Source organism: Echinococcus granulosus (genome assembly GCF_000524195.1).
Source record: "Echinococcus granulosus chromosome Unknown EG_S00168, whole genome shotgun sequence".
Classification (NCBI taxonomy): domain Eukaryota; kingdom Metazoa; phylum Platyhelminthes; class Cestoda; order Cyclophyllidea; family Taeniidae; genus Echinococcus; species Echinococcus granulosus.
The window spans coordinates 59356-87224 of record NW_020170548.1 but is presented as its reverse complement, the minus strand read 5'-3'; the positions used below and the strand labels follow the sequence as shown (position 1 = coordinate 87224).

General features: G+C 42.1%; 2 protein-coding genes across 2 annotated transcripts in view; one reads left to right on the top strand and one right to left on the bottom strand. All coding sequences in view use genetic code 11, as the record gives it.

Moving 5' to 3' along the window:
* The window catches only part of EGR_09808 (Transient receptor potential cation channel subfamily M member), a gene marked incomplete at both ends in the record, with an annotated part of 32932 nt that extends 18598 nt beyond the window's left edge, over positions 1-14334 (top strand). Inside the window, 18 exons of the mRNA XM_024499057.1 lie at positions 217-324; positions 450-575; positions 878-972; positions 1403-1774; positions 3103-3181; positions 3896-4013; positions 5295-5589; positions 5676-5949; positions 6611-6742; positions 7390-7706; positions 7899-8000; positions 9282-9532; positions 9783-10053; positions 10130-10356; positions 11607-11739; positions 11919-12082; positions 12888-13277; positions 13736-14334. Of these exons, the coding sequence (XP_024346536.1) occupies positions 217-324; positions 450-575; positions 878-972; positions 1403-1774; positions 3103-3181; positions 3896-4013; positions 5295-5589; positions 5676-5949; positions 6611-6742; positions 7390-7706; positions 7899-8000; positions 9282-9532; positions 9783-10053; positions 10130-10356; positions 11607-11739; positions 11919-12082; positions 12888-13277; positions 13736-14334 (4053 nt within the window). The remainder of the gene's footprint in view (positions 1-216; positions 325-449; positions 576-877; positions 973-1402; positions 1775-3102; positions 3182-3895; positions 4014-5294; positions 5590-5675; positions 5950-6610; positions 6743-7389; positions 7707-7898; positions 8001-9281; positions 9533-9782; positions 10054-10129; positions 10357-11606; positions 11740-11918; positions 12083-12887; positions 13278-13735) is intronic.
* Positions 14335-16670: 2336 nt separating this feature from the next.
* On the bottom strand, positions 16671-20106 carry EGR_09807 (hypothetical protein; the record flags this gene model as incomplete). Its single annotated transcript, XM_024499056.1, has 3 exons — positions 16671-16992; positions 18957-19045; positions 20002-20106. The coding sequence occupies 3 exons, from the start codon at positions 20104-20106 to the stop codon at positions 16671-16673; spliced, it is 516 nt and encodes a 171-aa protein (XP_024346535.1).
* Positions 20107-27869: the final 7763 nt, after the last annotated feature.

Sequence of the window (27869 nt, the reverse complement as noted above, 5' to 3'; positions counted from 1 at the left end):
GTGGCAATATAAAAGTCCGTCCATAACGCTTGTAATTAGTAGCCTCTTTGGATTAAATAGGCGGCAAGTGAGCATTGCACCATAGTGTTGCCTCATTCTCAAACTAATCAAGCTATATTTGCTGTCTGATTAAATCATTTCTGAATATCTTATAATGCTGCATCAAAAGTTGCAACGTAATTAGCTGTAATTGAAGTAATTTCCCGTGAGTTGTAGAGCGAAGCTCTTCAATCAATCGGTGGAATGTTGGAGAAGGTGATCGGAAATGGATATCAGCACGCATATCGCTCAGAGAATCCCTATGGGTTTCTTACAGAGGAAGGGGTCAGTTGAGCTTGATTTTGAAGTATATAGACCTGAAAGTAGACGGTCAAATGTTTTTTGATGAGAAAGGAGAAACGCCGCAAATTTTCTTAAAATAAAATTACTGGTTCCGAAACCGACTGCAGCGACGTGGTACCGACAGGGCCTGCTTCCGCTATCCCTACACCGAACTGCTGCAGTGGGCTCTCCTCACCTCCCACTTCTCTTTGGCTCAATTCATGGTATTGTCGGGTGAGGAGGCGATCGCTAAGGTAAACAGTCCTTAGACTTTCTTTTTCTGTTTTGCTGTCTGAACATCCACCCACATGTCCCAGATCTACCCATTCATCCAGCTATTTGAGGTCACAAAATACTGTTATTATTTCAGAAAGATATCATCTCAGATATATCTTCGTCTGTATTTGTCTTGAGACCTTGGTATTGTGTTGCATAGTATAGAGGAAAAAGATCGGTGTGCTTAGGTTTGAAAGGTTTTATTCATGTAGATTCGTTACCAGTCATATAATTTCTTGCTAGTAGCGTAATCCAACACCGTTTATTTCACCCTTTCTAGGCTTTGCTTTCTGTGCGGATCCTCCGTGGCATGCGCAAATTGATGGACGCGGAGGTGGGAACAGAACTTATAAAGGTTGTTTACGCTCAGGAAAAGTAAGTCCTCTCCTTCTTAGCAGTCTAGTTCAAGCCTTAGTGCAAATAACTTTACTACTAAAAGTGATTGCTGAGTTAGAAGACTTACATGTGTAGGGTAATTACTGCTTCTCTGTGTAGTTGTTTCGCCTGGAAATAGTTTCCACTGGTAGTCAACACCGTGATATTAAGGAGTCGATCATAGTATGCATGATCTGGATGCTCTTTTGAATTTGGTATGTGCTTTTCGGCTTAACCTGTGGAGCAATATGAGGGAATGTGGAAATTAAAACTTTTAATACTGGGGTGGGAAAGGTCTGATGTGAATATCCCTTCAGTGAATGTCCCCGAAATTTGAATGGTATTGTATTGTATTGTAAGTGATGGTAAGACACAAAAGCTAGCATTGTAGTACGATTCCTTTTTCCCACCCACTCAATTGGGTCTCAAGAGACTTTGAGAACCTGGCGGTAGAGTTACAAGAACAATGTTACCGTCAAGACTCTGCTCAGGCGCGTCGCCTGCTGACATATGAGCGGTGCAACTTCTCTCGCAACACATGTCTCTCTCTGGCATACATGTGCGAGTCCAAGTCCTTCATTGCACACCCTTGTGCACAGACCATTCTCTCTGACCTTTGGTACGGTGGACTACGCGAGGATCGCTTTATCTCGGCGAAAATTATGCTTATTCTACTCGGTCTCTCGATGCCGCCACTGTATCCACTCATTGCGCTCTGCTTTGCTCCATTTGCATCAAACTTCCTGGAATTTAAGACAACAACATCATCGCCGTCGTCGTCTAGACGCTCTTCTTTATCAAGGTAGTTATTTTGGTCTATGCTGAGTTGTAGGACTGGTACCCCTGGTGGTGGGTTATTCATCGTGTTTAGCCATGATGCCATAGGTATTGGTCTGAAAAGACCCCTTCTACTTTGTTGACTTTGGTGACCATATGGGTATGAATTTGGAAAAGAAACCGGCTTACTTAGCTAATTTTGTTCTGCACCAATTTTTCAATACTCATATGCCTTTAGAGGAGCGGGTCCCTCGGATCACATCTAATTGGGAATAGACTCATATGCAAATACCCTAGCCCATTCAGCATATTCGCTAACTCAGTCTTGGGTGGTTATTTCTGCCATTGTCCATTTCACGGACCCAAATATACTCTCAGGCTTAGTTTACTGGCGAAATTAGGCACATGTCCTGGTCTTTTAATCTGCTAACTCTACAAAACTCTGTTTTTTTAGGTGTTTTTTGCAATTAGGAGAAGATAGTCTACCATATTTCATCGTAAATATCTCAGTCCATAAATATTTTATCACAGATTGCCTGTCAACCACCAAACAACAATTTCCATCAGGCTAGAAATAATCTTCCGAAAAGAGTGTCTAAGATGTTCCACAAACCCAAACAACAAAGCTAACTGACTGCGGCCCTACGCAGAAGTATTGCAGGCAATAATTAAAAGTTCACCTATTCAGTTTCTGATGAGCAGTTTTTAAGGTCCATTCAATGGATGGCACATTTCCCACAAAAGTACCGCAGTATTGTTCCCTGACTACCATTTCTAAAGCTGCGGTATTTTTCCCCTGGGTATCAGAATTTTGAACCCCAGGCAACAGCTACCACCAGTGTTGTCTTAAGCAAACTTTATTGCGATGCGTGATCCACCGTTAAGGTTGTCACAATGATTTACAGCATTTATGAAGTGGGATGGAATAATAGATACAGTAAAAGCGGCTTATAGCTCTTCATTAGGTATAAGCATATTAGCAACATCTTTTTGGAACTACCTCTCACCCTCGACTATCACATTTTTCCAATTCAACCATCACATTGTGAAGTAATATTTGTGTGATGAGCTGATCTTGATTACGAGGAAATAGCGGGACGCATAGATGTGTTAAATCAGCTCGTATGAGCTTTGTGAGCTTTGAGTTCCCATGCAATCCTTATCAGCAGATCCACGATCATAGAAGGGCGGCACAAGACCCATAATTTGAAGTACAACCGGCCTTGATTACATAATGCGATGTTAGCTTGCATAACTTTAGCCGGCCCCTCAGATTAATTGGCCTGTAAATCTAATGACGAATGCACGCCAAGCTCAGCATTTGCACATCACGCCGTGTCTTGCCCATTTCAGTTCCAACATCAAGGATGACGAGGGGACACAGCCTCAACGCACCACGTCTGGGCCTTTGTGGAGAAATCGATTCTTCCAGGTGAGCCTTTCCAAAATATGCTTTAAAGCATCCAACTTGCCCATGAGGATCGTTTTTTCCTGTTGCTTTGTAAGCCATAGCAGCTCGTCCCTATTAGCCAGCTTCTGTCGCACCAGAGCTCTGGCTTTTAGCTGTCTATTTTGCATGAATTTTGAGCATTAGAAATTTTACTGATGATTCATTTTAGAAAAGATGTCTGCTAAGGCAGGACACTTTTGTTGGTAACAGCAGCAAGGTCTCCATGAGACAAAATCGGAATTATAATTTTGAATCGCTACACATTAACAAAGGAAAGCGTTACTCATTAACCAAAGTGCAATGTTAGTTTTTCTGTTGAGCAGTAAAAGACGGAGGAAAGTCAGTCCTTATGGGAAAAAGGGGAAATGCAATGAGCTGGAGAAGAGAGCTTGAAGCTCGTGAGTGCAGTGATTATTCCCCATACCGCTTTATCAATGTATATTTCGGTGTAAGTACTACTGCTTAAAAAGTGAGGAAACAAACTAAGAGGTTTCATTAGCGTTTACAACGATGAAAACTGAAATTGAGGATACATATGCTTTGCTATCGACCCACAGGAGGTCTGGAGATAGTGCGCGGGATTTGTAGCAGTTGTGTGGCACCTTGCCATGGGTAAGCAAACCCACCTTAAGCCTGGTAAAAAGAGATTGCGTCTCCTTAGACAGTTTATTAGCATCCTCTTGCTATTCTTTGCAGGACGAGGTCGGGATTGTGGAGAACAAGTCCCACCACACCGTATTATTGGACAAGGTCTCCATTTTGGGCAAGGACCACAACATCAGTGCTTCAAGTTCCTCGCTAAATGAGAATGGAGGTGAGCGCCACTTATTGCCAACAAAGGGTGAATTGCTTGCTTTCTCGTTGTTCCACTTTGGAGAGTCAGATTTCTGGCAATAGAAGAGTGGGCTGATTAGCCTTGGCTTAGTTTAGTTGTAGAGTTGATCCAAGTGCACGTTCTCTCCCACTCTGTCTGCATCTGGTTTAAACCTTTCTCAAAGCCGATATTTAAAGTAGAATTGCCAGTTAAATATTTGCGCCTTAAAACTCACGCATAGCATGCACATTCTTGAAGCAGTGAAGTCCTCATTACTATTCCCTTATATGCAACCCCTTTCATAATACGCGGATCCACATACTTTCAATTATTGCATGTTTTTACGTGCCCTTCTGCAAGCCAGTAATGCTTTTCTCATTCCCGCTACCTTTAATGGCGCTTCCACAAATTCACCGTAGAATAAGTTTGCTTTTAAACCACAAATTACCTAGCTCTTCTGAGTTTCAACTTTGTCTGAATACGAAATGTCATTAACATTGGTTTAATTGGATCTTGCATGTACGTCGTACCATCAGTAGCGGCACCCATCCCTAGAAATCGTGAGGGAATAAACCAAGAGGATGTTTCCGTGTACATTAGTAGCAATGTGTACTATCAGGTTCTGTTCTGACATCAGGGATAGTCAAACCCAGTCTTTTGCAGCTTGGTGCTGGTGATTCATGAAATCCATGTCTCTGTTTATTGGATAACATGCATCTACGCAACTCTAAAATAAAATCCGAGTGTCACGTGAATTATTGGTTTTCTCTTTCGTATCTACCTAAAATCCAACTAGGTAATGGAAATGAAGGTATCTCTGTTGGGAGATGTTTGTACTTAGCAATGCCATTTAGGCTTCAGGAGACTACCATGCTAGACAAAAAAGGAGAGGGTCCACTTCACCATCTAAGACGTAAAAGAAAATGAACCCTAGTTTAGTGGTTCCGGTGAATGTAATCTGTGACTTTGTGCGAAGCATTGGCAACATCGCATTCTTTTCGCATACATCCACGCTTAATTTAAATGACAGAGTGTAAAGTCAGCGTGACGCCGTAAAGGAATGGAGAAAATGAATAAACAAAGTAGAACAATTAAATTTTTGAGGAATGAGCAAGACGCCCTTCAAAATTGCTATCGTTGATCCAGGGAACTAACGATAGATCAACAAATCCCAATAACTCTAGGCCTAGTGATTTTTCTTGCCTCTGTTAAAACAATGTAAATAACAGAGGGGTTTGATTGATAGGGCGTTTGATCGTTCAGTACAAACTGTTTTTTAAGACAGGAGCGCTGTTCCACAACAGCAGGTCGAGAATACACAACAAAGCGTACCACCGGAAGCCGAGAATCTCGTATCAGGGGTCGAACAGCCGCCCCAAAAGCACACCCGCGTACGCATCTGCAGATCCATGGATGACCTTGGAGTCATTGCAATGAGGGAAGAGGAGGTTCAAATTCGTCATCACAGACCACGTCAACTTTTGCTAAACTTGACACAGACCTCCCAAGCCCTTCGCTACTCTTGTCCTACCAACCTGGATTTCGCGACAGCGCGGGCGGCCCCGGGGAACTCACGGTACGAATTGCCTTTCCTTCATTATCTTTCTCCTCCACCTGATTAGAAGAATCAATCGCGTGTAATCTCGTCCTGTCTTGTATTAGGTTAAGCGTAATCTCTGGGGACAGCAAGCCGCCCTTGCCACCTAAGAGTCAGCCCTCGGAGACGCGATTAGCACTCCCTGTAGCGCCAGTGCCATTGCAGAGTCCGAGTGAAGGCTTGAATGGGGAGGCGAGGATTGCCGCTTACGACACCTACTACCCCAACGGTGGCTGTGGTGATTATGCTGATGTGCGTTTGAAGCAGCATCAACTGTCTTGGGGCACAAAGGTGTACAAGTTCTTCTCAGCACCCGTGACTCGATACTATCTCCATGTGGTGAGTGTTCATGCTTATGCACGATGATCGTGGGAGGCACTCATACCCATCGCCTACTTCCACGGCATCATTCTCATATTTATACAATTTCTTGGTTCTATGTTTATTTGTTTTGCTAGCCTTCTTCACACTAAATTCCCTTGCATAAATATTCTCTCTCCCCTAATCAAATCGACATTTTCGTCATATTTCATGGACCAATACAAGTCTGTTCCGATTTGATCAACCTTTCTCTCCACCATTCGTAAGTTTCTGATGAGCCACTACTCAAAAGGCCGTAAACAATTTTTCTTTGATTCTGACTTTTGTTCATGTAACTTGCCATTTTTGTCGAGTGTCAGACTTCAATAAGGAGCTTTATTGAGAGTGACTTGGTCGGCGTATCACTATAGACTCTATAATGGAATGTGACCACCTAATCTCCATAGGCAGATAAATCTGTTATAGTCAAGTAAGGCAATATTGCCTTCTATATTTTCGCATAGAAATTAAAATCTCTGGGACAAAGATCATTGCTTCTATCAGAATTTGGTCTATGGCATTTCCTGCACTCTATTTCTAGGTGCCTTATAGTCGATCTTTTCTGCATCCTTTTACCACGATTGATTCATTGTTGAGAGACAATACTACCACAATGGCATGTTTGTTGTTTTCGGCCTAGATACTCTACCTGATCTTCCTGCTCTTGTTCCTCCGCTACTGCCTTATCTGCGTGCCCTACCAGTCGCTGAATGCCTTCGAGGCGTACATCTACCTCCACATCCTCACTCACGCTATCGATCAATTTATAAGGGTGAGTTGCCTTTCTTTTGCGTTGCTAGCAGCCCTAAGTACTCTTATTGTTATGACCGAGTTTTGTCCCCCGACAACTGCAGAGGACAGATTCGTCTATTAGCACAAGTGCCATGATTAAGGGAAGAATCGAGACTCGCATAATCACTACAAATGTCATTATGTTAATGCAATGCTTGTTTTATTTGGAGTTCTATCCTTGATGCTTTCTGTGGTCATACGATCTTGTGGCTGCCAGAAGGCTTTGAACGAATCGCAATTGGCTACGAAGCACCACCACAATAGGATGCTTTTTATTTCCTTGTTATTGAAGTGCGATGTCGATATGAACACAATCCCTAAACATCACGTCCGCTGTTGAGTGATAACTATACCAGGAAGGGAGAACAATTTGAAAGTGGTGTTAAAGGATATAAAATGCTTTGCAGCGGACACACTCATTAATCCGATCGCACTTCATGGACAGTTCATAAAACAGCAAACCAGGTTGCTAAGCAGAATGGGGTCTCAAATTAGGCGGGCATTCTTACCATTTCAAATTACCACTTCGTTACAGCAAAGTAGGAAGTTGTCGAGTCTTCAAACAGAATTTAACTTTGCCATCGAAATAGATTCCGCTCTGGATTATTCTGATTAGTTTATTTCTAGTCTAATTTGAAGATAAGACATTATGCAGAACTGGGAGTTGGGCTACTTGGCGAATGTCAGGGTGATTTCAACACCTCTTCTGTCGTGGGTCTCAGCAGATTCCGTATCTACAGCAGCCACCTCAATTTTAATCACTCCTTCTGGAATGGGCCAACTGACGCGATCGCCACCTTAGTATCTGAGTTACTCCAGTCGACATTGTTAAGCATACGAGGTCTGGAAGTAGCTTCACTACGACCTCACATAGATGAATGCCGAACCGGTGAAGACTGGGACGAACTTCGTATAGAAATCATGAATCACCTCTTCACCCACAGGTGACGGTTGCCAGTAATGCTAGACTCGAGCTTATTTCACGGACAGCCTGGGAAAGCCTACCAATAGTGTAATACAGAAGTGTTTATCCATATATTATTGGAACAGATGACGAAATCGCCAGGCGGGAACTACCATAAGAAGATGCGGGTGCATTTGTCGTCCTTCTGGAACATCTATGACTTCTTGCTTAGCTTCTTCTCCGTCCTCGGGGTGATTGTACGCATGGTGGGTCTTCAAAATCGCATCGTCTTTCTTTGGGGACGCAACATTCTCGTCTGCTGCTGTGCCTTCTGGTAAGTGCTTTGCTGAGTGTTTCTGCTTATTTCCTCGAAAATAGATTAACACCAACTTCCGACATGCACTGTATTACAATGAACACTTTGCGGCACTTATTTGGGACAAATCAGTAAGAGAAACTGTTAGTACACTTTATATAGCCGAGTTGATACTGTAAGAAGGGAGCTTCTGTGGTTGGTGTTTGAATGAATTGCATAACTGAATTATTTTCCATGCTTTATTAATAATAAGTAGTTTTGATAGTCTCAACTGTTGCATTTTCGCAAACATGATCTCTTACAATGGATTTTTGAGTAAACGCTGTTAAAATTTCCTGGTGTAAAATAATGTGCATATTTCGGCTTTAACTATTTGGGAATGTCTACAATCCAAGAATGGCATCGATACTCCGACCTCCTAGGAATTTCTTTTAAAAAGGCGAAGTTGCCCATGTCGTGTTGGATCCTCCAACCATCTAGAACACGCATCCACTTGCATGCTTTGGTTTTTTGGGAAGCTGGCAGTATAATGTGGGAACACTAACATGTAGTTATGTTCACTTTAATTTCAAAACCGTTCAAAATGACGCACTTAAGAATGGTAACCAGTCGTATGCTTTAGCATTCTAGTATAATGGGGAGGTATGCACATAACTTGCGTCGAGAGCACTCAGACTGCTGACGGTAAAGACCCCTAATCTAAAGTCCTTGCATCTTTTCCGTGCTCACACACAAGCAGCTCATAAACAACCATTTGAGTGGCTCCTATACGATGAAAATCATTGTCAGGTTTGGCTGTGTGCACTATTTTGTTTCTCCACTCGGAAAAAGAGACGGCATTGTTTTTGCACACCCATTTGATTATCTCATTTTCTTTTTCGAAGCGCATCCTTCTCAATATGCTATCGTTAACCTTTTTCTTGGTTAATAAGTTACCCCAATGTCATCGTTGATCATATGCTACTCGCTATTGGTGGTGATAGAGTCGTCGTGGATGGAAGTGGCACCTCGCCTACTTCAGTTATTCTTAATCGTGATACGCAATCACCCTGCCAACGTCACATCTGTTTCACTTTTTGGCCTCAACTTCTGCCAAATCGCCCAGCATCTTTTCCTTTGTAAGGCTCCCGAAAGAGTACTGCTTTGCTCAATCTAAACATGTAAGGGATTATTCGGCCTGATTTAGCAAAACACAGGGACTAGATCTGTTCCAGCTAATACATGTCTTATTCATTCTTTGCACAAAATATTCAAGGGCAATGAATAGACATTTGACCCAAGAATCCTGCATTTTGATAGGTTGATGAAATTCCTCGAGTTTATGAAAATTTGGCGCTTCTCGGGACCCTACATCTACGTCATTGTGAAGATGTTGAAGGCAATGATTCCACTTCTGAGCCTCGTCATTTTGCCTCTGGTGGCCTTTGGCACTATACGTGAAGGCATTATGGTGATGAATCGCACCCATGTCACTGCGGAAAGCATCAAGAACATCCTCTTGAAGCCTTACTTAATGCTCTACGGCGAGATCGTTGCTCCCGAAATTGATCGTGAGTGTTGCACCATGCTGGTTTTATTCACCTACCCTGCATGTAGACTAATGCACACTGGTGGAGGAGTTCATACACTTATGTGGCTATGGAGGCTAGGAATACTTTGGTAAAGCAAGGAAGCAGCAAGTAAAAACGTAGATGCTTTACCATTGATTTGATGGCCTATTGACAATTCAATAGAAATTGGTATTTTGCCTTAGAAAGGATGGCTTGATTGGCTACCTTACCATTTTTCTTTATTCTGCAGCCACGAACTGGGATGCAAACCTGGAGGAGACACCCCTCTATCAGATGGTGCCAGTTATGGGAGCTATCTACCTCCTCTATTCTATCGTTCTCATACTCAATGTCATCATTGCTGTCTTCAACAGCATCTATTCTAGTGTACTGGTACAATCAGAGCTTGTTTATAAGTACCTCCGCTACTCCATCATTATCGAATACGAGTCGAGACCTCTGCTCCCGCCACCCTTCATCATCATCTCTTGGATCTACGCAGCCTGTCGAGGCGTCTATAGGTAGACAGAATACATTACGATAGATACGCTTTATGCAGCCACTTTATTTGATTTTTTGATGCTCGCCTCTACGCAGACGTTGTCGAAAGCACCACCACCGCCTCTGTTTTTTACGATGCTCAAAGCGTTGTTGTCATTGTCGTCGAGATGTACGGAAGTGGTGCCGAAATATTTGCCATGGATGGTCTTCATCGTCAACTTCAGAGGTGCATTCCTCAGGCCCAGAGGACTCATTTGATGTTGGACAAATATTTGCGCCCAGTGCCGCTACATCCTCGTCAGGTCACCAGTCAGATGGTCTGAGTAAGTAACATGTCGATTGTTTTGGGATTAGCAATCTCGATGCTCATTTGCTGCTACATCACTGTGTAAGAACACCATCTATGTGTAAATGCCACTTAATTATGACGACTCTGCTTTTCCTACATCTTGCCAAGTGGATGCTTCGATGTTGCCCAGACATCGTCTTCTTCCAAGTTCAATCATTGATGACTTATTTTGGAAAAATAACTCAATGCTTGGTGTTGACTTCCAACTCCTGGATTGATTGCAGGCTAAAAAGGCCTTTCAAAAGCGTAATAAGAAGGATCTGCAGTTTGGTTTCCACTCACTGCTTGAACAGTTTAACACAGCACAGCCGTCTATTCGGGCTCATAATCATCTACCTGAAATATGCAAATAGCATTCAGTATTTACTGTTAGGGGGTCTAGCTTGCTATCCAGGGTCAATTTGGAAGTGAATGGTAGAAGGTTCTGACGGTGGTGGGTTCGCTATTGAGATTCAGTTCACTGTTCATGTGGTTCTTCGGTTTTGTTCTTTTAACGTAGTAGCCAACTAGTCGACTTCAGCGCCGACTTTGAAGAATCTCTGCAATAAGACCCGGCAAGAATTCGTTTGTGGCAACAGTTGTCTTTGTCCACATAGCAAGGAGCGTAAAGTATATTCACCTGCACCGCAGCTATTGGAAGCCTTTGAGTTATTCCTTAAGCAAATATCACGGAATAACCTGGTTGTAGTTATGCAGAAGAGAAGTAGGTCTTTGAGTGATGGAGAAAATGCCTTTTTGTAATTATGTTGTGTGTGGAATTAAATAAAATTTCTAGAAGTAAGTTACTCTGAATTTATACTTTGCTTCAATAATAGGCTAAGGTTAGTGTTCAAAGGATTTGATGTGCTGATAACTTGTTAATGGTGATAAAGCTTATTCACTTCGCTCTTATATTTAGCCTAGGATTGTAAAAATGGACCCGCAATTGTGCTGCTGCCTTTTTTGGAATCTTCTGTTTTACTTTTTAATATTTTACATGTTTTGATTGGCATGAGGAGGTTAGCAGTAACTTGTAAGTACAAAAACCTTAATTTTGATTTTCCTCCTTACTATGCTTGTGACATATATGTTTTCATGGTATTCATAAACTGCGTTCTTTGGGAAAACTAACACAGAACTGGGTTATTTTGACATTTACAACTTGCATTTGCTTAGAATTTAAGTACTTACAAGCAGGCATGACAGCATTTTACCTTCAATTGCTCTATTTTACCCATTCTGCAGAACTCTTCCTGACATCGGTGGAGATCGAAGAACTGCACGACTTTGAAGAGGAATGCGTGGAGGACTACTGGCGGAGGAAGCAACGCAGTGAGATTAAACAGTCAGAATTGCAGCTCGAAAATATGAGTGTCAGGTGGGTTATTAACTGCGAAACCGCCCTACTTACGCCTTTAGTTAATATCCGGACAACTCTGATATGGAAGGATTCGTCAGTGTGGCAAAATCAGCTTAGAGCAGCTGGTTCATTTTGTTCCTTTAGTCAGATCATTCAACTCTGTCGGATCTTGAATTACTGTTACTACTCCTTACCAGGTTGGCAGGAATACAATACTGCCTGGACGAAGTGCAACTTCGACAACAAGATCCACGAGGCCAAATCCACTCACCGGAGGAGGTGCTTTCGTGTCTTGATGAATCTCAATCCCAGAAGGCCATCGTGAATGCACCAGCTGAGAAGACGGAGCCCAACTTGCAAGGTCAGTTCTCATCTTTTGACTATTGAGAGAAAAATCACCTTTTCTACTGGGAAAGGTGCTTCGAAATTCCCAAAAACCCAATGGGTACACAATCTGATGAGTGCTGATTAGCAGTCAGTCAAGTTGCCGGCTGCACTAGTAGGTTACACGTTCTGTATTGCATGCCAATAAAACAGTTTGCCATCTGTTTTCAGTTTACCAAAAGGATTAGCATTTTGCTCTGTAGCTCTCAGAGGATCCCTCCAAAGAATAAATCTAACGATTAGGAAGTCTAAAAGTAGCTTTACTGGTAGAATATGGGAGGGCTGAGGCTAGTAACACCAGAATGGTAGGAGCAGAACCCAATGTCGAAGTAGATGACCTCCAGGAAATTTAGGATAGCCCTTTTATCAATTCACAATATATTTGTGCGGCGTATTTGAAGGTCTCCATGATTACTCCTCAGCAACAGCTGTGGCAAGTCTTCAGTTGAATTTTTCCTAAAATATAATATGGTAGTGTAGCCTGACTAACAAATCCAGATAGGTTCCCTTAATACTGTGTCCTCTGGTGAATGAATTGCATGGGGAGGAGGACTTACTTGGGGATAATTACTAAAGAATGCTATTTGTTCTACACCAAGCACATCCCGGACGGCGACTGGTTTTCGTAATAACACTTATCGAAAAGCAACACTGGGAAGTGAATTTATGGCTGCAGTTTAAAAAAATGATTACCATTGTCAGTACTAACAGGAGCAGTTTTACTCCTCCCTCGGACATTCCACAAGACCTAGGATTGAGTTCCAATAACTCTTCCACTTTAGATCTTCGCAAATTTAGCCAAGGTGGACACACTAGACTACCACCAACTTCGCGACAGCCTGCCAGTCAAGAAAATGGCATTATTAAGGACGATGTCAACGTTTCACAGCACCTACAATTTTACAAATCACTTCTATATCCAGTAAACTCTCAACTGGATCTGAACACAGCTCACCATGTCTCGCGCCATACTGATGGCTTGGGAAAGCGAGGCCGTCATCCCTTCAAAACTATCTCCCGCTTCAGAAAAGTGAAATGTTGCAGTCGCATCGAAGCTGCTTACGGTAGTGGTTGCATCCAACAACCAGATAAACACCCTCCAACTCCTCCTTGCCTTCCTTCTACCTCCTCAGCGGCGTCTCCCGGTGATGTAGCCTATGCGGAAGCCGAACGTAAGATATATTAGTCGGTATTTTGATCTACTGGGCTACGATTGTGGTTTGTTCAATGAAATTTGGAAGTCTGATGCACTTAGATGAGACTAATCTATAAAAGTGATGGAAAGATGTTTTAATAAGTTAATTAGTTGAAGCTGACTTTGCAAGGCCTTCCGAGAGGAACATAAGATTCTTGCCTTGTAAATGGTACAAAACTAATTCCTTAATCACGCCACTTTGTTGCTTAGTCTTGGTGGAGGGGCAATTGTCCTCCTTCTTTATGAAAAATGCAACCACCGAATTGATAGCTGTGCCACATTTGACGGCAATGTGATTTAAACGTTAGGCACTCGCGTTAGTGGTTCAAATCACATCCCGATATAATTTATTTGGATAAATTAGGTAAGTATATAACCTACCAACATTCTGCATCACAGAGAAAAGCTACCCTGTAAACTTACCCTGTGAACTAGGTAATCATTTATCGTGGCGTAAATGCGGCAGCGGGCGATTCAGTGCCAATAAACTGAAAAGCTCGACCAATGACCTTCATGAGGGATTGGACGCAGAAGCCACCACGATAGCCAAGGATCCTCTCCACCTAGCCGAAGCAGTGGAGTGGGCTGAACTCGGTGGAGCCTTACTCCGCCGTTTCCATCAAGTCTCTATGAGGACTAATGAGGAGAGGATCCCACTGTTTCCGAAGACGTCTGCCACCGCCGCTGTTGAAGCTGATGGTGTCACGACTATTGCCACCACCGACTCTGCAGGAGGGACATCTCAGACGTCTTCAGCGACAATGGAGGGCGCCTGTGCCACGCGTGATGTGTTGATTGCGGCGGCAAAGGCGCTGAAAGTGGCAACGAGTGAAGAATTGGCCCTTGAGGTTGTGGACCCTAACCTTAATTTGGATTACACCCCTCTTGCCACCTCGCCAAACCTTCCCTATTTCCTTTCGGGCTCGACGACGGCCCAACCAGCGTCAACGGTGAGAGTGGATTCACATCATGCAGGAGAAAGGGCGTTGCTTGAGAAGCTGTGTCTGCAATGGCATCATGCACGCCACCATTAACATGGCTTATGTTCCCTATTTCAACTTATTCTCCCACGTCTGTTCTCATTTGCTCCCATTTTTGTGTAGGCTGATGAAATTGTTTTGGTGATGATGAATCGTGTATGTACGTGTTTGATTAGGATACGTGAAAAACAGTGTATCTCTTGACACCACATTTGACATCTGGATTTTTGGGAGGATAGGGGAAATTTCGGTACAGGATGTAATCCATCATAGGAAATAATTTATTCTGCCAGAACGATGCGAGTTAAAACGGATGCATGCAGTTGCTCGTAAAATGGAATGGTTCAGCAGCAGTAACTTAATGCCGTTGATGCTTTGATGCATGGCAAAAATAAACCATGGGATTTGGGCAAAAGCCGCCTCGAGATGGAAACCCTGGTCATCCTCGTTGTCTAGGTTATTCAGGTGAGTAGCAAAGTCCGTGATGTGAGTTCTCTGCAGTAACTCTAGGTAGAAGCAATTGAGCCACTCTTAGTACCGATTGAAACAACGGTAGCAAGGATTTGGATGGAATAAGGAGAAAATTGACACGCAAGTTGGTGATAGTGTTTTTAATTAACGGCGGCCAAGGAGTAACTACAAAACAAACTGTGATTTGGGGTGCTATAACTTTGGCACTGTTGGTGACTAAGGGAATGTCAAAAAGTCTCATCAGTCTTCATGTGTCAACCTGGTAGTTCTTCAAGCCTACCAGAAGCCTTAAAACATATTTTGTCTTGATGACCCTTCCTTCAGCTACTGACAAGACAATTCTTTTGGCGTATTTTACAGAAAAAAGAGTTATAGGTAATCATCTTCCAATTAACTAGCGACTTTGAGGCGTGAATTCTTTACCTTGCCGCCTTTTCCCATCAGGAAAATTGGGTGCACGTGGATGTCAAAATTTGATTTTCAATGTCTTATAAAATGCATTTTTGGGAGCATGGGATCCATAAAACAAGGGGAATTTTTTTTAGTAGGAGAGGTGTTAAGAGTTAAATAAGCGATCGCATAGACGGATGGTAAGGTCTAAAGGCAACTGTAACACTCATCTTTGTATGGTCATGGAAGCACGTCTGTTCAAAGGAAATAATGCATCATATATACGATGGAATCTCATTTGGTCAAACAAATTAATATGAGAGTCTAGTTTCAGGTTGGATGTAGGCGACGGTCACTAGATACCGTATGTGCCTTGTCAAGCTCCCTTCCTTACGTTAGCACACAGATCAGTCGGAATAAATCAGAAATAGGATATCAATTACAATTAATGTCAGTCTATCGTCGCAATTCTAAAACAGTCCACCTTCGTTGTTCCCTAACTTTGGTGCCAGTGAGATTTTCAACAACCTGATAAATCCATTTAGGAGTTGATCTTCTTTTGTGGCAAAGAGCAACAAATGGTTACTTGTACCTCCTACAAGTAACGCCTGGTTAATAGTGCCACAAATGAAAAAGGTGGATCCACACAACGGCTGTAGCAGGTCCAGTATATTTCTCTTCCACCTCCGCCTTTACATCATTAAACAGCACCTCTGTAGGTAATGAAAAACCACGTAGGCTGTTTGCTCGTCAGCATCACTCAATACCAATCCAGTAGGCTGTCAATACCGCAGCATTCTGGCTCAGGTAAAATCACCCTTTTCAAAACAAGGATTCGCAGGATTTAATTAAGGCAGTAAGTGTAGAAGTGTAACAAGAGGAGAGTAAATACAGTTCTCTTTTAAAAATCCATAAAATTAGTAGGAGACTGGTTTTTTCGCCCCTTTGAACTCCCCTTTCAGATTGTCATCTAAATTCGGGAGTATAATCGAGTCGCCGACCTCGAATCTTCTTGAGATGTAACGTCCCAGCTTTGCTACTTCTAGTAGGGTGCAATGGCTCTTAGAGTCCGCAGCACCAATGGTAACAGCCACATGCCAACTTGAAATTCAGAGTGGACATTTCTCTCTTAGAGTAGTATTAGTCACCACGAAACATAGTAATTGGATTAGGTAAACACATTCAGTTCTAGTGTGAGATACGCTAGGGTTATATTGTAAAGACGTGGAGAATCAAATTTAAGTGCCCACTCGCTTGCCAATAAAGCCTAAAAGTTCATTTTTTGCTACATGAATTGAAGCAGATGAACGAGGCCTGGAACTTAAATGAGCCAAAACAGTCAGATGCTGCTGTCACTTTTAAAAATGCCCCACTTAGAGGCAAGAAAGTATTTCGGGGAAAGAGTAATTAATGCTGCAGCTAGCCTTATACAGGGTGTTTAAGGTAATCCAATGCCAAACGAGTACTCAAAGTGTTGAAGAGTGAAATGCCAAAAGGAGAAGTTATTCAGCAAACGTGTGCCAAACTGGTTAGATATCGTAAAAACCGGCTCCGAGGATAGACGGAGCGTCGACGAGATGGGGCATGAATGCGTTGCAAATGACGTTGACGCTGTCACTAAATGAAGGGACTGCGTTCTCATTCCTGCTATCACATCCGTAGCTTTGTTTGTAATCGTCGTTGTAGGTATTGTTGCAGATACTGACTTTGCAACTCCCCCACGCGTTAGGCGAGGAGATGAGGTCATCGAGCACACTGTCACCGTTTAATGGCATCACTTTATTCATAAACTCTGTCTCCTCTTCACCCACTTTTGCCTCATCACTGTCACCACCGTCATTGCCATCCAGCCTGATTGCATGTTGTTGCTGTCATTGGGTCTCCTGTCCAATCGAAAGAGGCATTTACCAAATTTCTGCATCTCATTAGTCAGGAAGGCAGAGCAGAAAAGTTGTATTTTAAGCTTTGCCTGGAAAGTCCTTCATTTGGGGCGTATTAGGTGTTACCAAAAATGCGCCTTACCTAAATTTGCTTTTTGTAATGGCGCAGTTAATCAGTTGTGTTAGACAGACGGAGAGACAAGCAGATAAACGTCACCTGGAATGTAGAGGACGGTGAGGAAGATCGGGGCAACAGGACAATTATTTCGTGGAGCCGGCTTCAAGACCAGCCAAACGATATCGAGACAACAGTGAGCATAGATTCCATGCCATAGAGAGGAGAGCTCACAAAATAAGTCACTCCGTTTTGTTACACATTCAAATGGTTTCGTCCAAAGCAGACTGGAGCATCATCGACTGGTGGCTGAAGTATGGATTGCGGAATGAACGATCAGGTTCAGGACGAGCTGCAGAGGCAAGTTCTCACCGTCCAAAGCATGAGACGTGCTTGTTCGCAAATGTACTTTGGAAAAGTCTAAGAGATTGCATTGAGGTGTGAGAGCGCTGGATGCGTGACTAGAGACCGCATATCTGTCTCGAATGACTGGCTAGAAAAAGACTTGACTTGGTTCGCCCGCTTCACAAAGATGCTACCGGCCTTCAGCGCGGTAGGTCTGCCAATCATTGGTAGCTTAGACAGTAGGAACTTTCCACAACCTTGCTGACCAGCACAAAATAAAACCCGGTTTAAAATGAATTGACTGGTGAAAAATTATTCATCGTTTGCTATTTCGGATAGGAGGCCTTATGAACCTTCGGCTGCATGGCATTACCAATTTCAAAACCGTTCCATCTTAGCAGAGTCGATAGCACTAGTATTTGAATTCTAGGGTAAATAGTGACGTTGACTTGCCTCAAACACTGCTAGGGTTCACCGAAGTACAAGAATGAGCTGATTCTATGGTCGACTGAAGAGTGCCAACCGCGCCATTGAGTGCAAGCAGATTTTGCAGTAAGTGAAAGCATAACTAAGCCAACTTGTTTGCTTACCCCATTTGAATTAGTTGTGATAAATTGGAAAGACCTAATTTCAACATCACAAGATGAGGTAGAAGGGAAAACGTTGGTTACACCGCAGGCGAAAAAAATTACAGATGAAATTGCCACTTACACTGAAGGGGAGAAATGGGTGCCATGAACGTGAATGTGAATATGAGTGTGGACGTGATCTTCCCATCAAAGAGAAGTGAGGAGGATTTTCAGTTGGGTATACCCCTAATGTATTCCACTATCTAGCGAATGGAGCAATGAACTTCCCATAACCTAACGTCCTCTGAATAGCAATAAAAAAGTCTCCCTGTCCCCTACACAAGCTGCGCAAGTGCAAATTAATTGTCACTTCTTTCTCATATGCATGGAAATCCGGTGCTTTACTCATTTCCTCAAACCTTTTGGCAATTCGCTATAGGCAGGCTCACATTGCTCGCATGCTCGCAATCGGTCAGAGACCTTCTAGAATTACACTCAAATCAATGACTTACAACTCTTCTGTGGCCTACAAAAGAGGAGAAAGTAGTCGCCTTCCTCATGTCATATCTATCCTGCCTCCATCTAAACAGTTTCACACAACACTGTGCAAGTAGGTATCACAAACTGACAGGAAACACATGTCACCAAAACAATATGTTACCAGTAAACTGATAGTGGATGAGCTAATCCAACCAAAAAGTAAAACTCACCACCCGTATAATGTGGGGATTTAAAAGTTCATCATTCCCTTGCTTGCAAGTGTCGTGAGACTACTGGTTAATGTCGATGTCAGCGCAAGCCACCCTCATGTCTGGACACTTCGGTCACGAATTGCCTCCATCTTCCGTGCCACTTCTCATCAGACTCTCTTCCCTCTACTTCCTCCTCCATTCTGGCATATTTTACTTCTCCAAATAGCCATTTGCACTCTCGGGACCACTCTTGCCTGCCTCACTCGCTCCCTCTTCTGCCCACCACTTAGCGCCCCTCTCACTCTAGAGGGGAGGCGGATGGTGTAAGGAGTAAAACTTGCGAGGTGAAGGGTCATTTAACCAATCATTGAATCAGCTAGTGGCCTAGTCAGCCTACAAATGATTTCCAACGTGGTCGAAGATGGAGTTGAATATCTGTCGATTAAGGAGAGGTGAAAACACATGCATATACAGATGCACACATACACGCAATGAGCTTCGACCAAAGATAAACGACTAACGAGGAAGGTACACACTATTAGCAGTTTGAGTGAGGCACCAGTTGATCTGGCTATCTATAAGGGCAAAACATAAACTTGGGCATTTTTATTATGCAGTATTTTATTTCCATGCTCAGACTACTCTTCATCCAAGTGTTTTTCAGCCGCATCAGACTGGGTGCTAAAAATATTTCCCTCATGCAAGTGGAGAGGTGCCTGTTAAATATGCAATCAAGTGTTTCGATGAATTGCTGCTTATGCACGTCCTCAAACATTGAAACAACCAACGGTTTGAATCATAATCCCTTCCAATTGACAGGCTAAAACAAGTGAAGGGAATGAGCACTTGAGAGTTATTTGAGAAAACAAATCCAGAATGCGACTTTAGAAATGGATCAGAAGGCTTCTTCTCTGATATGCGCACAATATCATGGCGTACAACAGTTCCCGGTGGGCAGATTGTTGCTTCATGCAGTTTGTGCAAAATCGCATTAAAATTTCTTTGAAGCAACTTTGAGTACCTCTTTACCCTAACGGAGGTACACATGCGCTTTATTTTTAAATATCGGCAAGTTGTCCGCTTTGACGGATATTGGTGAAAGTGGAATCGAAGCTCCTCGACAAGAACAAAGTGACGCATGAAAGCGCTGAGCTCTGTCTTCACCATGTGAAGATGTGTTTACTTGAGCAGTATCTCATGTGAGTAGCATTGCAGTGATTTAACAATTCCTGCTTTCTTAACTAATAATGTCTACATACTTTCATACTCATGCCAGTTCGACTGCACTGAGGCACACCACCGTCTTTCACTCTCCTGCCAGTTCGTATGAGGAAGATTAATTTTTGGAGATGATATTTTGCCATTTTTAGCACTATTTAAAAATTGTGTACAGTGGTTGAAATGTTACCGCCATTCTATTACTGCCTAAAGGGTACTGCTAAACATAGTGCCATAGAATTTCCAGCTACGTGGAATGGAATTGGAACAAGATTGGGAAGGTGGTAGTACTCCATATCAGTACAGCATAATATAGAGCCTTTACACACGGAGTAGCTGACAATCCATCAGCATGAGCAAGGGGTTATGTTGCCAAAACATAAGTGCAATTCACAAAGGCTAATGGCCCCTTTTAGTTAGGAGTGCAGTTAAATACTTATCAAAAACTACCCAGTCCTCCTCACACATCTTGACTATCTCTTTAATCATCACAGATTAATTGGGACCGAAGCCATATTCACCATCATTTAATTGGACAGAACGGCCTTCGGCCTAATTTACTGCATTCGAAGCTGAATCCCCGTTGTGGAGTGCATTTGGGTATACGCACTCAATTTACTGTATTTATTCTCAACAAGGCTGTACGATGCTTGTAGTTGACTGCAATGCATAGACCAATCACTATTTGTCGAAAGATCTACTTAAGGAAGGCATTCCAGATTTCACTCACTACTCCTCCCTGTCACCGTGGTTATATTTGCATGCAACCTAGCCTGGGTCCAAATTTGATTTATTAGCCGTCGCCTTGAATGAAGTGGCATTTAGTCACGAAGTACATGCGAATACACGTAACTTCAGTCGTGAACTAACTCTCTATTTCTTCTTGTGATAGGCGAGTTGGAATGATTTGCAGAAGGTCACGTTGCCGTCACTTCTCTTCCTTCCAAAGTGTATTGGAGTTCAGCAAGCTGTGGCAAGAATTAATGATAAGCCGGAGGAATAAGGCGTAGCTAATCCCTTGGATGAAATTCACTTCCTCCTTCCAAAATTTATGTCTTATTCCATCAATGTACTTCACTGAGTCGTTCTGGAAAGCACAATAGGGCTTGGCAGCATAATGGACAAACCAGCATTGACTCGTTGAAACCAGAACAAGCGCTATATCGACGCATATTCCCATCGCATTGACACGATATCGGAAGTAGTCCTCTTCAGCATGCACTCTGATGTCTAATGTTCAGCTATGATAAAGAGGTACAATACAAATGGTTTCTAGCGGCCAATCTCAGCTAAAGTAAATGTCTAAATTTGGCCACCAAACATGACACTACAAGGCGTAACCGCGTGGAACGTGCCATTTGCCGTTTCTAAGGGGAAGAATACAACCAAAAAGGTGTGAGACACGATAATTTACGCTGTGAAATGGCTTCTTGTGCTCATTGCATTCCTCCTTGTTGTCGTCCTTCCCGTGGTTCACTTCACCCTCAATGCCTCCTTCCTACTTTCGTTCGTCCTTGTGGTTAGTCTCTTATTCATTCTCCATCACCTCTGCCCCTCCCCACCTTCCACTCACGTTAAGGAGCTGAAGTACAGGGGCGAGTAAAATATGTAGAAATTATGATTTATTTATGATATCCATTGCTTCCTTTTCTGATTCATATCTTCTTTCTACCTCCTTGATATTTAAGTGTTATCCCAGGCTTCACCTTAGCTGGTGGCATTAGTAACTGGACACGGCAAGGGAAAACTATGTGCCCACATCAAGCACGCCTCCTTAATGTTCATTTATGACCATGTTGATTCCAACTAATTCCTTAGTTCATGCCTCCTACAGAAACATAGGCAGAATGGTGGATAAATGAATGAGTAAATGAATGGATGGACAGGTGGATGAAAGAAATTGAGAAGGTAGTACTCACCAACCAAATGTACTGCATAAACTCACGCTCTGTGCACAGGCATCATTGCTTGGTATCATCTTATCCTCTTCCCTTTTCCTTTTCCCTACGTTTTTCCATTCCTTCTCCGCCCACCATGTCCTCAGATTCTTGCTTCCATTACAAGTTAGCAAGAACTATTCAACGTCTCCACCGGATAGTTCGAGGCACCTTCACTCTTCTCTCTGGTGAAGGGCACCGGTGCACGCGGGCATTGAATTTAGGAAGCTCATTGTATACCTACATATGCTGCTTTTGCAAAAGTCTCCTTGGAAATGAATCGCCGTTTCCTTTTCCGCAGTTATGCTTAGATCATGGCTCTGCACCCATCCTTTTGCCTCTCCAAAATGCATTTTACTGCCACGAAATCAGCAGTACCAGTCATTTGTGGGGGTGAAAGGTGATTAGGTTTGATCATACATGTCATCTATCTGATTTTTATCAATTTCACTTGTAATGACAAAATGGCTCTCTGTTTTGACAAAGTGTGTTCTGTTAAGTCAGATGCAAGATCTAAGTGAAATGAGAGGTGGTAGTGGTAAACGTTATTGTCTCCGTCACTCAACTATATCTATGTTACTATATGGGCTGTCACTAGTGTGAATATAACGATGACAGCAGTGTTAGGCAAATGTTGTGATCAGACGAAAGAGCGCGCCAAAAGCGCAAACACAAAAAGAGAAGGGAAGGCCTTTAGTGAAGTTCTGCTTGTGTGCATTGAAGAATTGCGATAATGGCTACCGAATTCTAGTGGATGATTCAGTGGAGCACATCGGACTTTCAGTTTTTAGGTAGCCACAGCACTTCAATCGGCCTTTGTAGTTGTGTATATGTACATATAGTAAAGCGTAGATGTGGGTTAGTTGTGCAGGTAGTTCATGGGAAATATTGTCATCTAATCGAACCATACTTTTTGTTCTTTTTGAAGGAGAAAATCTTACAATAGGTATGCATATACAACTCAGAGGAGTTAAACTTTGTAGTGAATCCAATGCACGCTGCAGTTGAATTTATGACTGTCTTATTTCCTTAAAAAGGTGATGCTTATGAGTTAGCACCTACAGGAACAGCCTTCACCAAACCATGTGATTGAATTTTCCTTATGAAAGTATCATTAGGTATAGCATTTACTTTACCAAAGCATGCCCCTCCTTTACAATATTATCACCAAAATCACATTCCATCATTTATTGTTGAGTATTAAGGCAGTGAAAGCAGTGATACTTTTAAAAGTTGTAGAACTTGACATTTGCGTTAAGTGCATTGCTTTCTCCAAGGCAAAGTGTTACATACCTCGCAAACGTTGGCAACACTGCTGCTCTTAAAAGTAAAAATTTAAAGGGACAATTCAGTTGCGTCAAAGCGTGCCATTTTGCTTCCCGGGAAGAGACTGTTTGTGCTAACAATGTGGGCGGATTGCATTTGTCATCCATGATCCATTACTAGCAGTTTACTCACGATGAACTCGCTAATGATGTGAATACGTTCTGGAGTATTTGGTCAACCGTGGCAGGCTTCAATCAAACCACTTCGCAGTGTCAAATTTTACAAAGAAAAGTTGTTAGTCTAAATCGTTTATTTGCTAATATCAATGCCCTAAAGGTGGTACTTATCCAAACACATGTAATCTAATGTATTTTGCGGAACTCATGCAACATTGACTAGCCACTTAGGCCTCTTATGCGAATTGATAAATGTGGAAAATTGACCACCCAACCAGTCATTTAGCCAAATTCTCATGGCCTAATTGCTACCACTTGCCCAAGTTGATAAAGCTCTTCATCAGCAATGTTTATTCTTTGTCTGAAATTTGCCTTTACTGCAGTCTACCAAGTGGTTGCATAAAGTTCAACTTCAATGAACTGTTGAATTATCTAGTAATGTGTATATGGCTCATATTTTCGCGAACGACGCATAAGAGCCTTACCTTGTCACAACGGATGCCCGTGCATTGGATCGGGACCACTCAAACCACATTCTGCATGCAATCCTGCACACCTCTTTGATGTCCCCACACGGAGGCAAACATGAGTTAAGTCCCAGCAATTCACCCGATTTAGCATTCATAAAGTGTGCTTGCATTGTTACATTACATGCTTGACCGGGATAATCTTGCGCCCATTTGTACGTATTAGGTAGTACATATATTTGCTTGAGCACACTTTTTAACCCAAAAGTGCTTGTTTGCTTTAACTAAGGATGCATCACTCAAACAGAATCCACTCTAATGAATTACCGAGAGTTGTGCAAAGACGTTGGGTTTACTTGCACTTTGATTTACAAGTTTTCATATTATGACCTTCATCGTGTCAAATTTTGAGTGACATGTCCTGTTTTCCCCAGTTAATGCCGTTTTCTTGTTTGTTGTAATATATTGAAATCCACTTCGGCTGTTTCTCTCCAGTTACAGACACAAGCATGCAGACAATGGTTAGGATTCAAAATGTTCATCTTCTGCTGTTTTATGTCACCTACCTCACCTGCCTATCAGAAAGTATTTGCATAGCCGTTTTATCTTAGTCTAATTTATTAAACATTGGAAGCTTGCAAATGGGAGCTATTTGTGTTCCAAGTGTTGCCGGTTTGGCTGATGTGAAAGAGCGCCAGATGAGAACAGGTATCTTTAAAATATGTATGTAGCTAGAAATAAATTTACCTTGCTGCAGTATCCCATGCATGGGTAAAATTGGCTATCTGATGAAGCAATTCATGAAAACATCGGTTGTTGACCATAATCGAGGGAGAACGAGACCTAGATGAGTGATTGCTACAGATACTTGTAAATCTTTAGGCTTATTTACCAAATTTCGCCGAATTTCACACCGTGATACATGCTGGAAGTGATAATCATTTGTATTCTGACTTCCATTAAACTTCTGCCCACCACTTTGCTTCTATGCATAGATTTAAAAAGAAATGCGCAATACTTTAGGCGGTGTGTTTAAGAAGTGATTTAAAAGAAAGCGTTATGTCGAAAAAGCCTATAATATAGCCTCTAGAAGGTTCGGAGTTAAGCGCTCAAGCAAAGTAACTCTTGATTTGTTACACCACCAATATAAGAGCCTAACAGGGGCGTATTGCCTCAAATGTCATCCTCAACTTTCACATCATCTACAATTCAATGTCCTAGTGATCAGTAGACATGCTGATGAGTTTCATAGAGTGGCTATCACTTATTGTTTTAAGTCAAACAGAGCATTGGCTCTGGCGATGCTATTTCCATGGCCAAATACATTGCAAAGCACAAGAAATGTACAATGAGTGCCTTAGTATCTAAACTGGTGTTTGTCAAGCAACGTTTGGCACCAGAAAGAGAACGATTTAGTTGACATTTTAGCACAAGTCTATCATAGAAAGCCATTGAATTCCGTGTCGGATAAGTTGTAGCACGTTTAGGATATTTCATGCGCTGATGGTGTTGAAACGAGTATCCTTCCAAACATAATGTACAACCTATGTTTGACGATTTCGCACTAATTACTCCCTTTGATAAAATGCAAAGTAATATTCAAGAATATGTTACAATTTTGGTTACTGGTAGATGAGGATATATCATACTTACACACGCCTGCATTAACCGACACCTTGGATATTGTGGATCCCTCCAATTAGGCTGCAGACCATTACACCACCGCATAACGAAGCCCAAATCGCTCGTGTCAGCACAGATTATCCGACTACTTGTAAATTTGCGCTGACAAAGCCCTATGTATGTCATGAAGTAGTGTTTGCTGGTGTAGATATATCCTACATATGCTTACATATTGCAGGTAATGACTTCCGAAATGGCGTTAAATGGTCTAAAAATTCTTCGAAACAGTTCTGCCTACCCGTGTATGGTGGCCGCAGAAGGAATCACCAGCAATGCTGAAATAGCTGCAATAACCAGATTAACTTTTCCGTTAGCAAACGATTTTTTTCAGAGGTAACTTGCCACAGCTGACAAATGGCATAATTTGTCCAGATCCTCCCAATTGTGGGTACGATTGGCATTTGGACCCTCAAATATGCACCCACCTGCGCATTAAGCCAGTATGCTTTTCATTTCTTTCGGACATTGTCCACTTAATGGAAGTTACGCGCAAGGCGTTACAAATGACATTTTATGTGAATTGGGTTGAAAAATCAACAAATATGCTGAGTTCGTAGTTCACTGAAATCCACAACCAAATATGAAAATTAGTTACACGCATCTCTCAGATATGGACGTGCCATCATCCTCTTGTTACTAGCATTGGGGAATATCTTTTCTCGTGCCCGCGGATGTGTCTCAGTAACTTGTGTCTGTTCAATATTTGTCCGCATTTCATATATTAAAGCAGACATCAAAGCAATAAGGTTTTAGGCCTTCTCAAAGGGCCATGAAAACATGTCTCATAGCATAACGCCTTTAAGTCATTAAACAATTTTACTAATGGTGCAGATCTTTGCTAGTTCGCAATCCGCTTAGTGTGGATGGCACTGCAGCAAATGGATCGAGAGATTGTGAAGATCAACTGCTTTTATGAAGGAAACGTGACATGCCCTGTACGGATCTTACAAATCTTCCCCTGTGTTGGGTATTTCTTAATAATTGTCAAGTGTAGTTAGTCGCATTTTCTAAACTTTAGCGCAATAAAAGGGCTATCACCACCAATTTCAAGGCAACAGTATATGGGGACATTGACGGTGTAAGGCATGAGGACTGTGGTGGAGAAGTAGAGACAAGATGAGAAGGCTGGTTTTCTTATGATTTGCATGCTAAATGCATAATTGGTGTTTGCGTGATGCAGGTCATGTATCCTTTTAATTGCGCTCTTTAAAGCGACAGAAGGGTCGAATAATGCCAACTCCTGCGTTAAAGAAACGCAACTTATTCCCAAGAGGAAGACGAACACCTGTCTTCTCACAAAATCTTGGTAATATTCTAAGCCCCATGTTAGGCAGATATAACGTTTCTTTACATGTTTAGTCTTCAGTACTTAAAGTTCTAGAATTAGAAATTAAAGGGAAAGATAAGTAGAGATTTAATTTATTTGGCGACAGCGATGCCAATTTGTTTGTAATGTACTAGTGGGTAGCAAAAGACTTGTAGGTGGTACGCAGTACTACTTATAATGAGGCAGTGGAAGGGAGATAGCCGCATTAGCTACTGCTGTAGAACCGTTTTTATCCTAGTTTTATGCAATTTTAAAAAACGGAGATAGAATCGAGGATTTGAAAAATGTCATAACCTGATAAATGTCTAGAATTTTGATGCTTTTCATAGTATATTGAGGTCTCAAAGAGTTTTGTTTTTGGTATAGAGTCTACTGGAGTGGTTTTTACTCAGTTTTGCTCAGACAAGCATTTCACTCAGCTTTAGTTTTGAGACAGCCGCAGAGTAATGACAAATTAGCTACAAGCATAAATATCAATTTCAAGGGTTATATGGGCACTATCAACCATATGCATTTACATCTCCAGATATATTTTTATTAGTGTGAGTAAATGACTTATGACCTCTAAAAGAAGCTAAGGCTCTTACTGCAAATTTTCGAATGCACTGCTCGCCAACTTACAAATGAACTAACTGACGACAAGCAAGATTGTTCTTTCAATTAATTGGTGTGTTTGCGTATTGCTGGATCGAGAATTCCTCCAATGCCGGAGATGTGAAATGTCTTATGCCTAACGTGCATTTTTATGCAGCAAATGGAGGTTCATTATCAGTGTAAGTCCACTTTCCACTTATTTGCAGTTAAATGTACCACAGGTCTCGTGATCTTGCACATTTCATACTGTCGTGGTGTGAAGGTGGATTCCTATGTATAGGAATGAACAAATGTTCTTAAAAATGTAAAGGTGTAGCGTGATTACAAGCGAAGATTGGTTTTCCAAATGCAGCATGTTTACGCCTCACGTGTGATAACCCATGCGGTGCTCTTTGTCTTTCCATGCACCCACTTTGCCTCTGACGGATGTGACTTTAAGTTTTTCGTCTTACGGGTTTA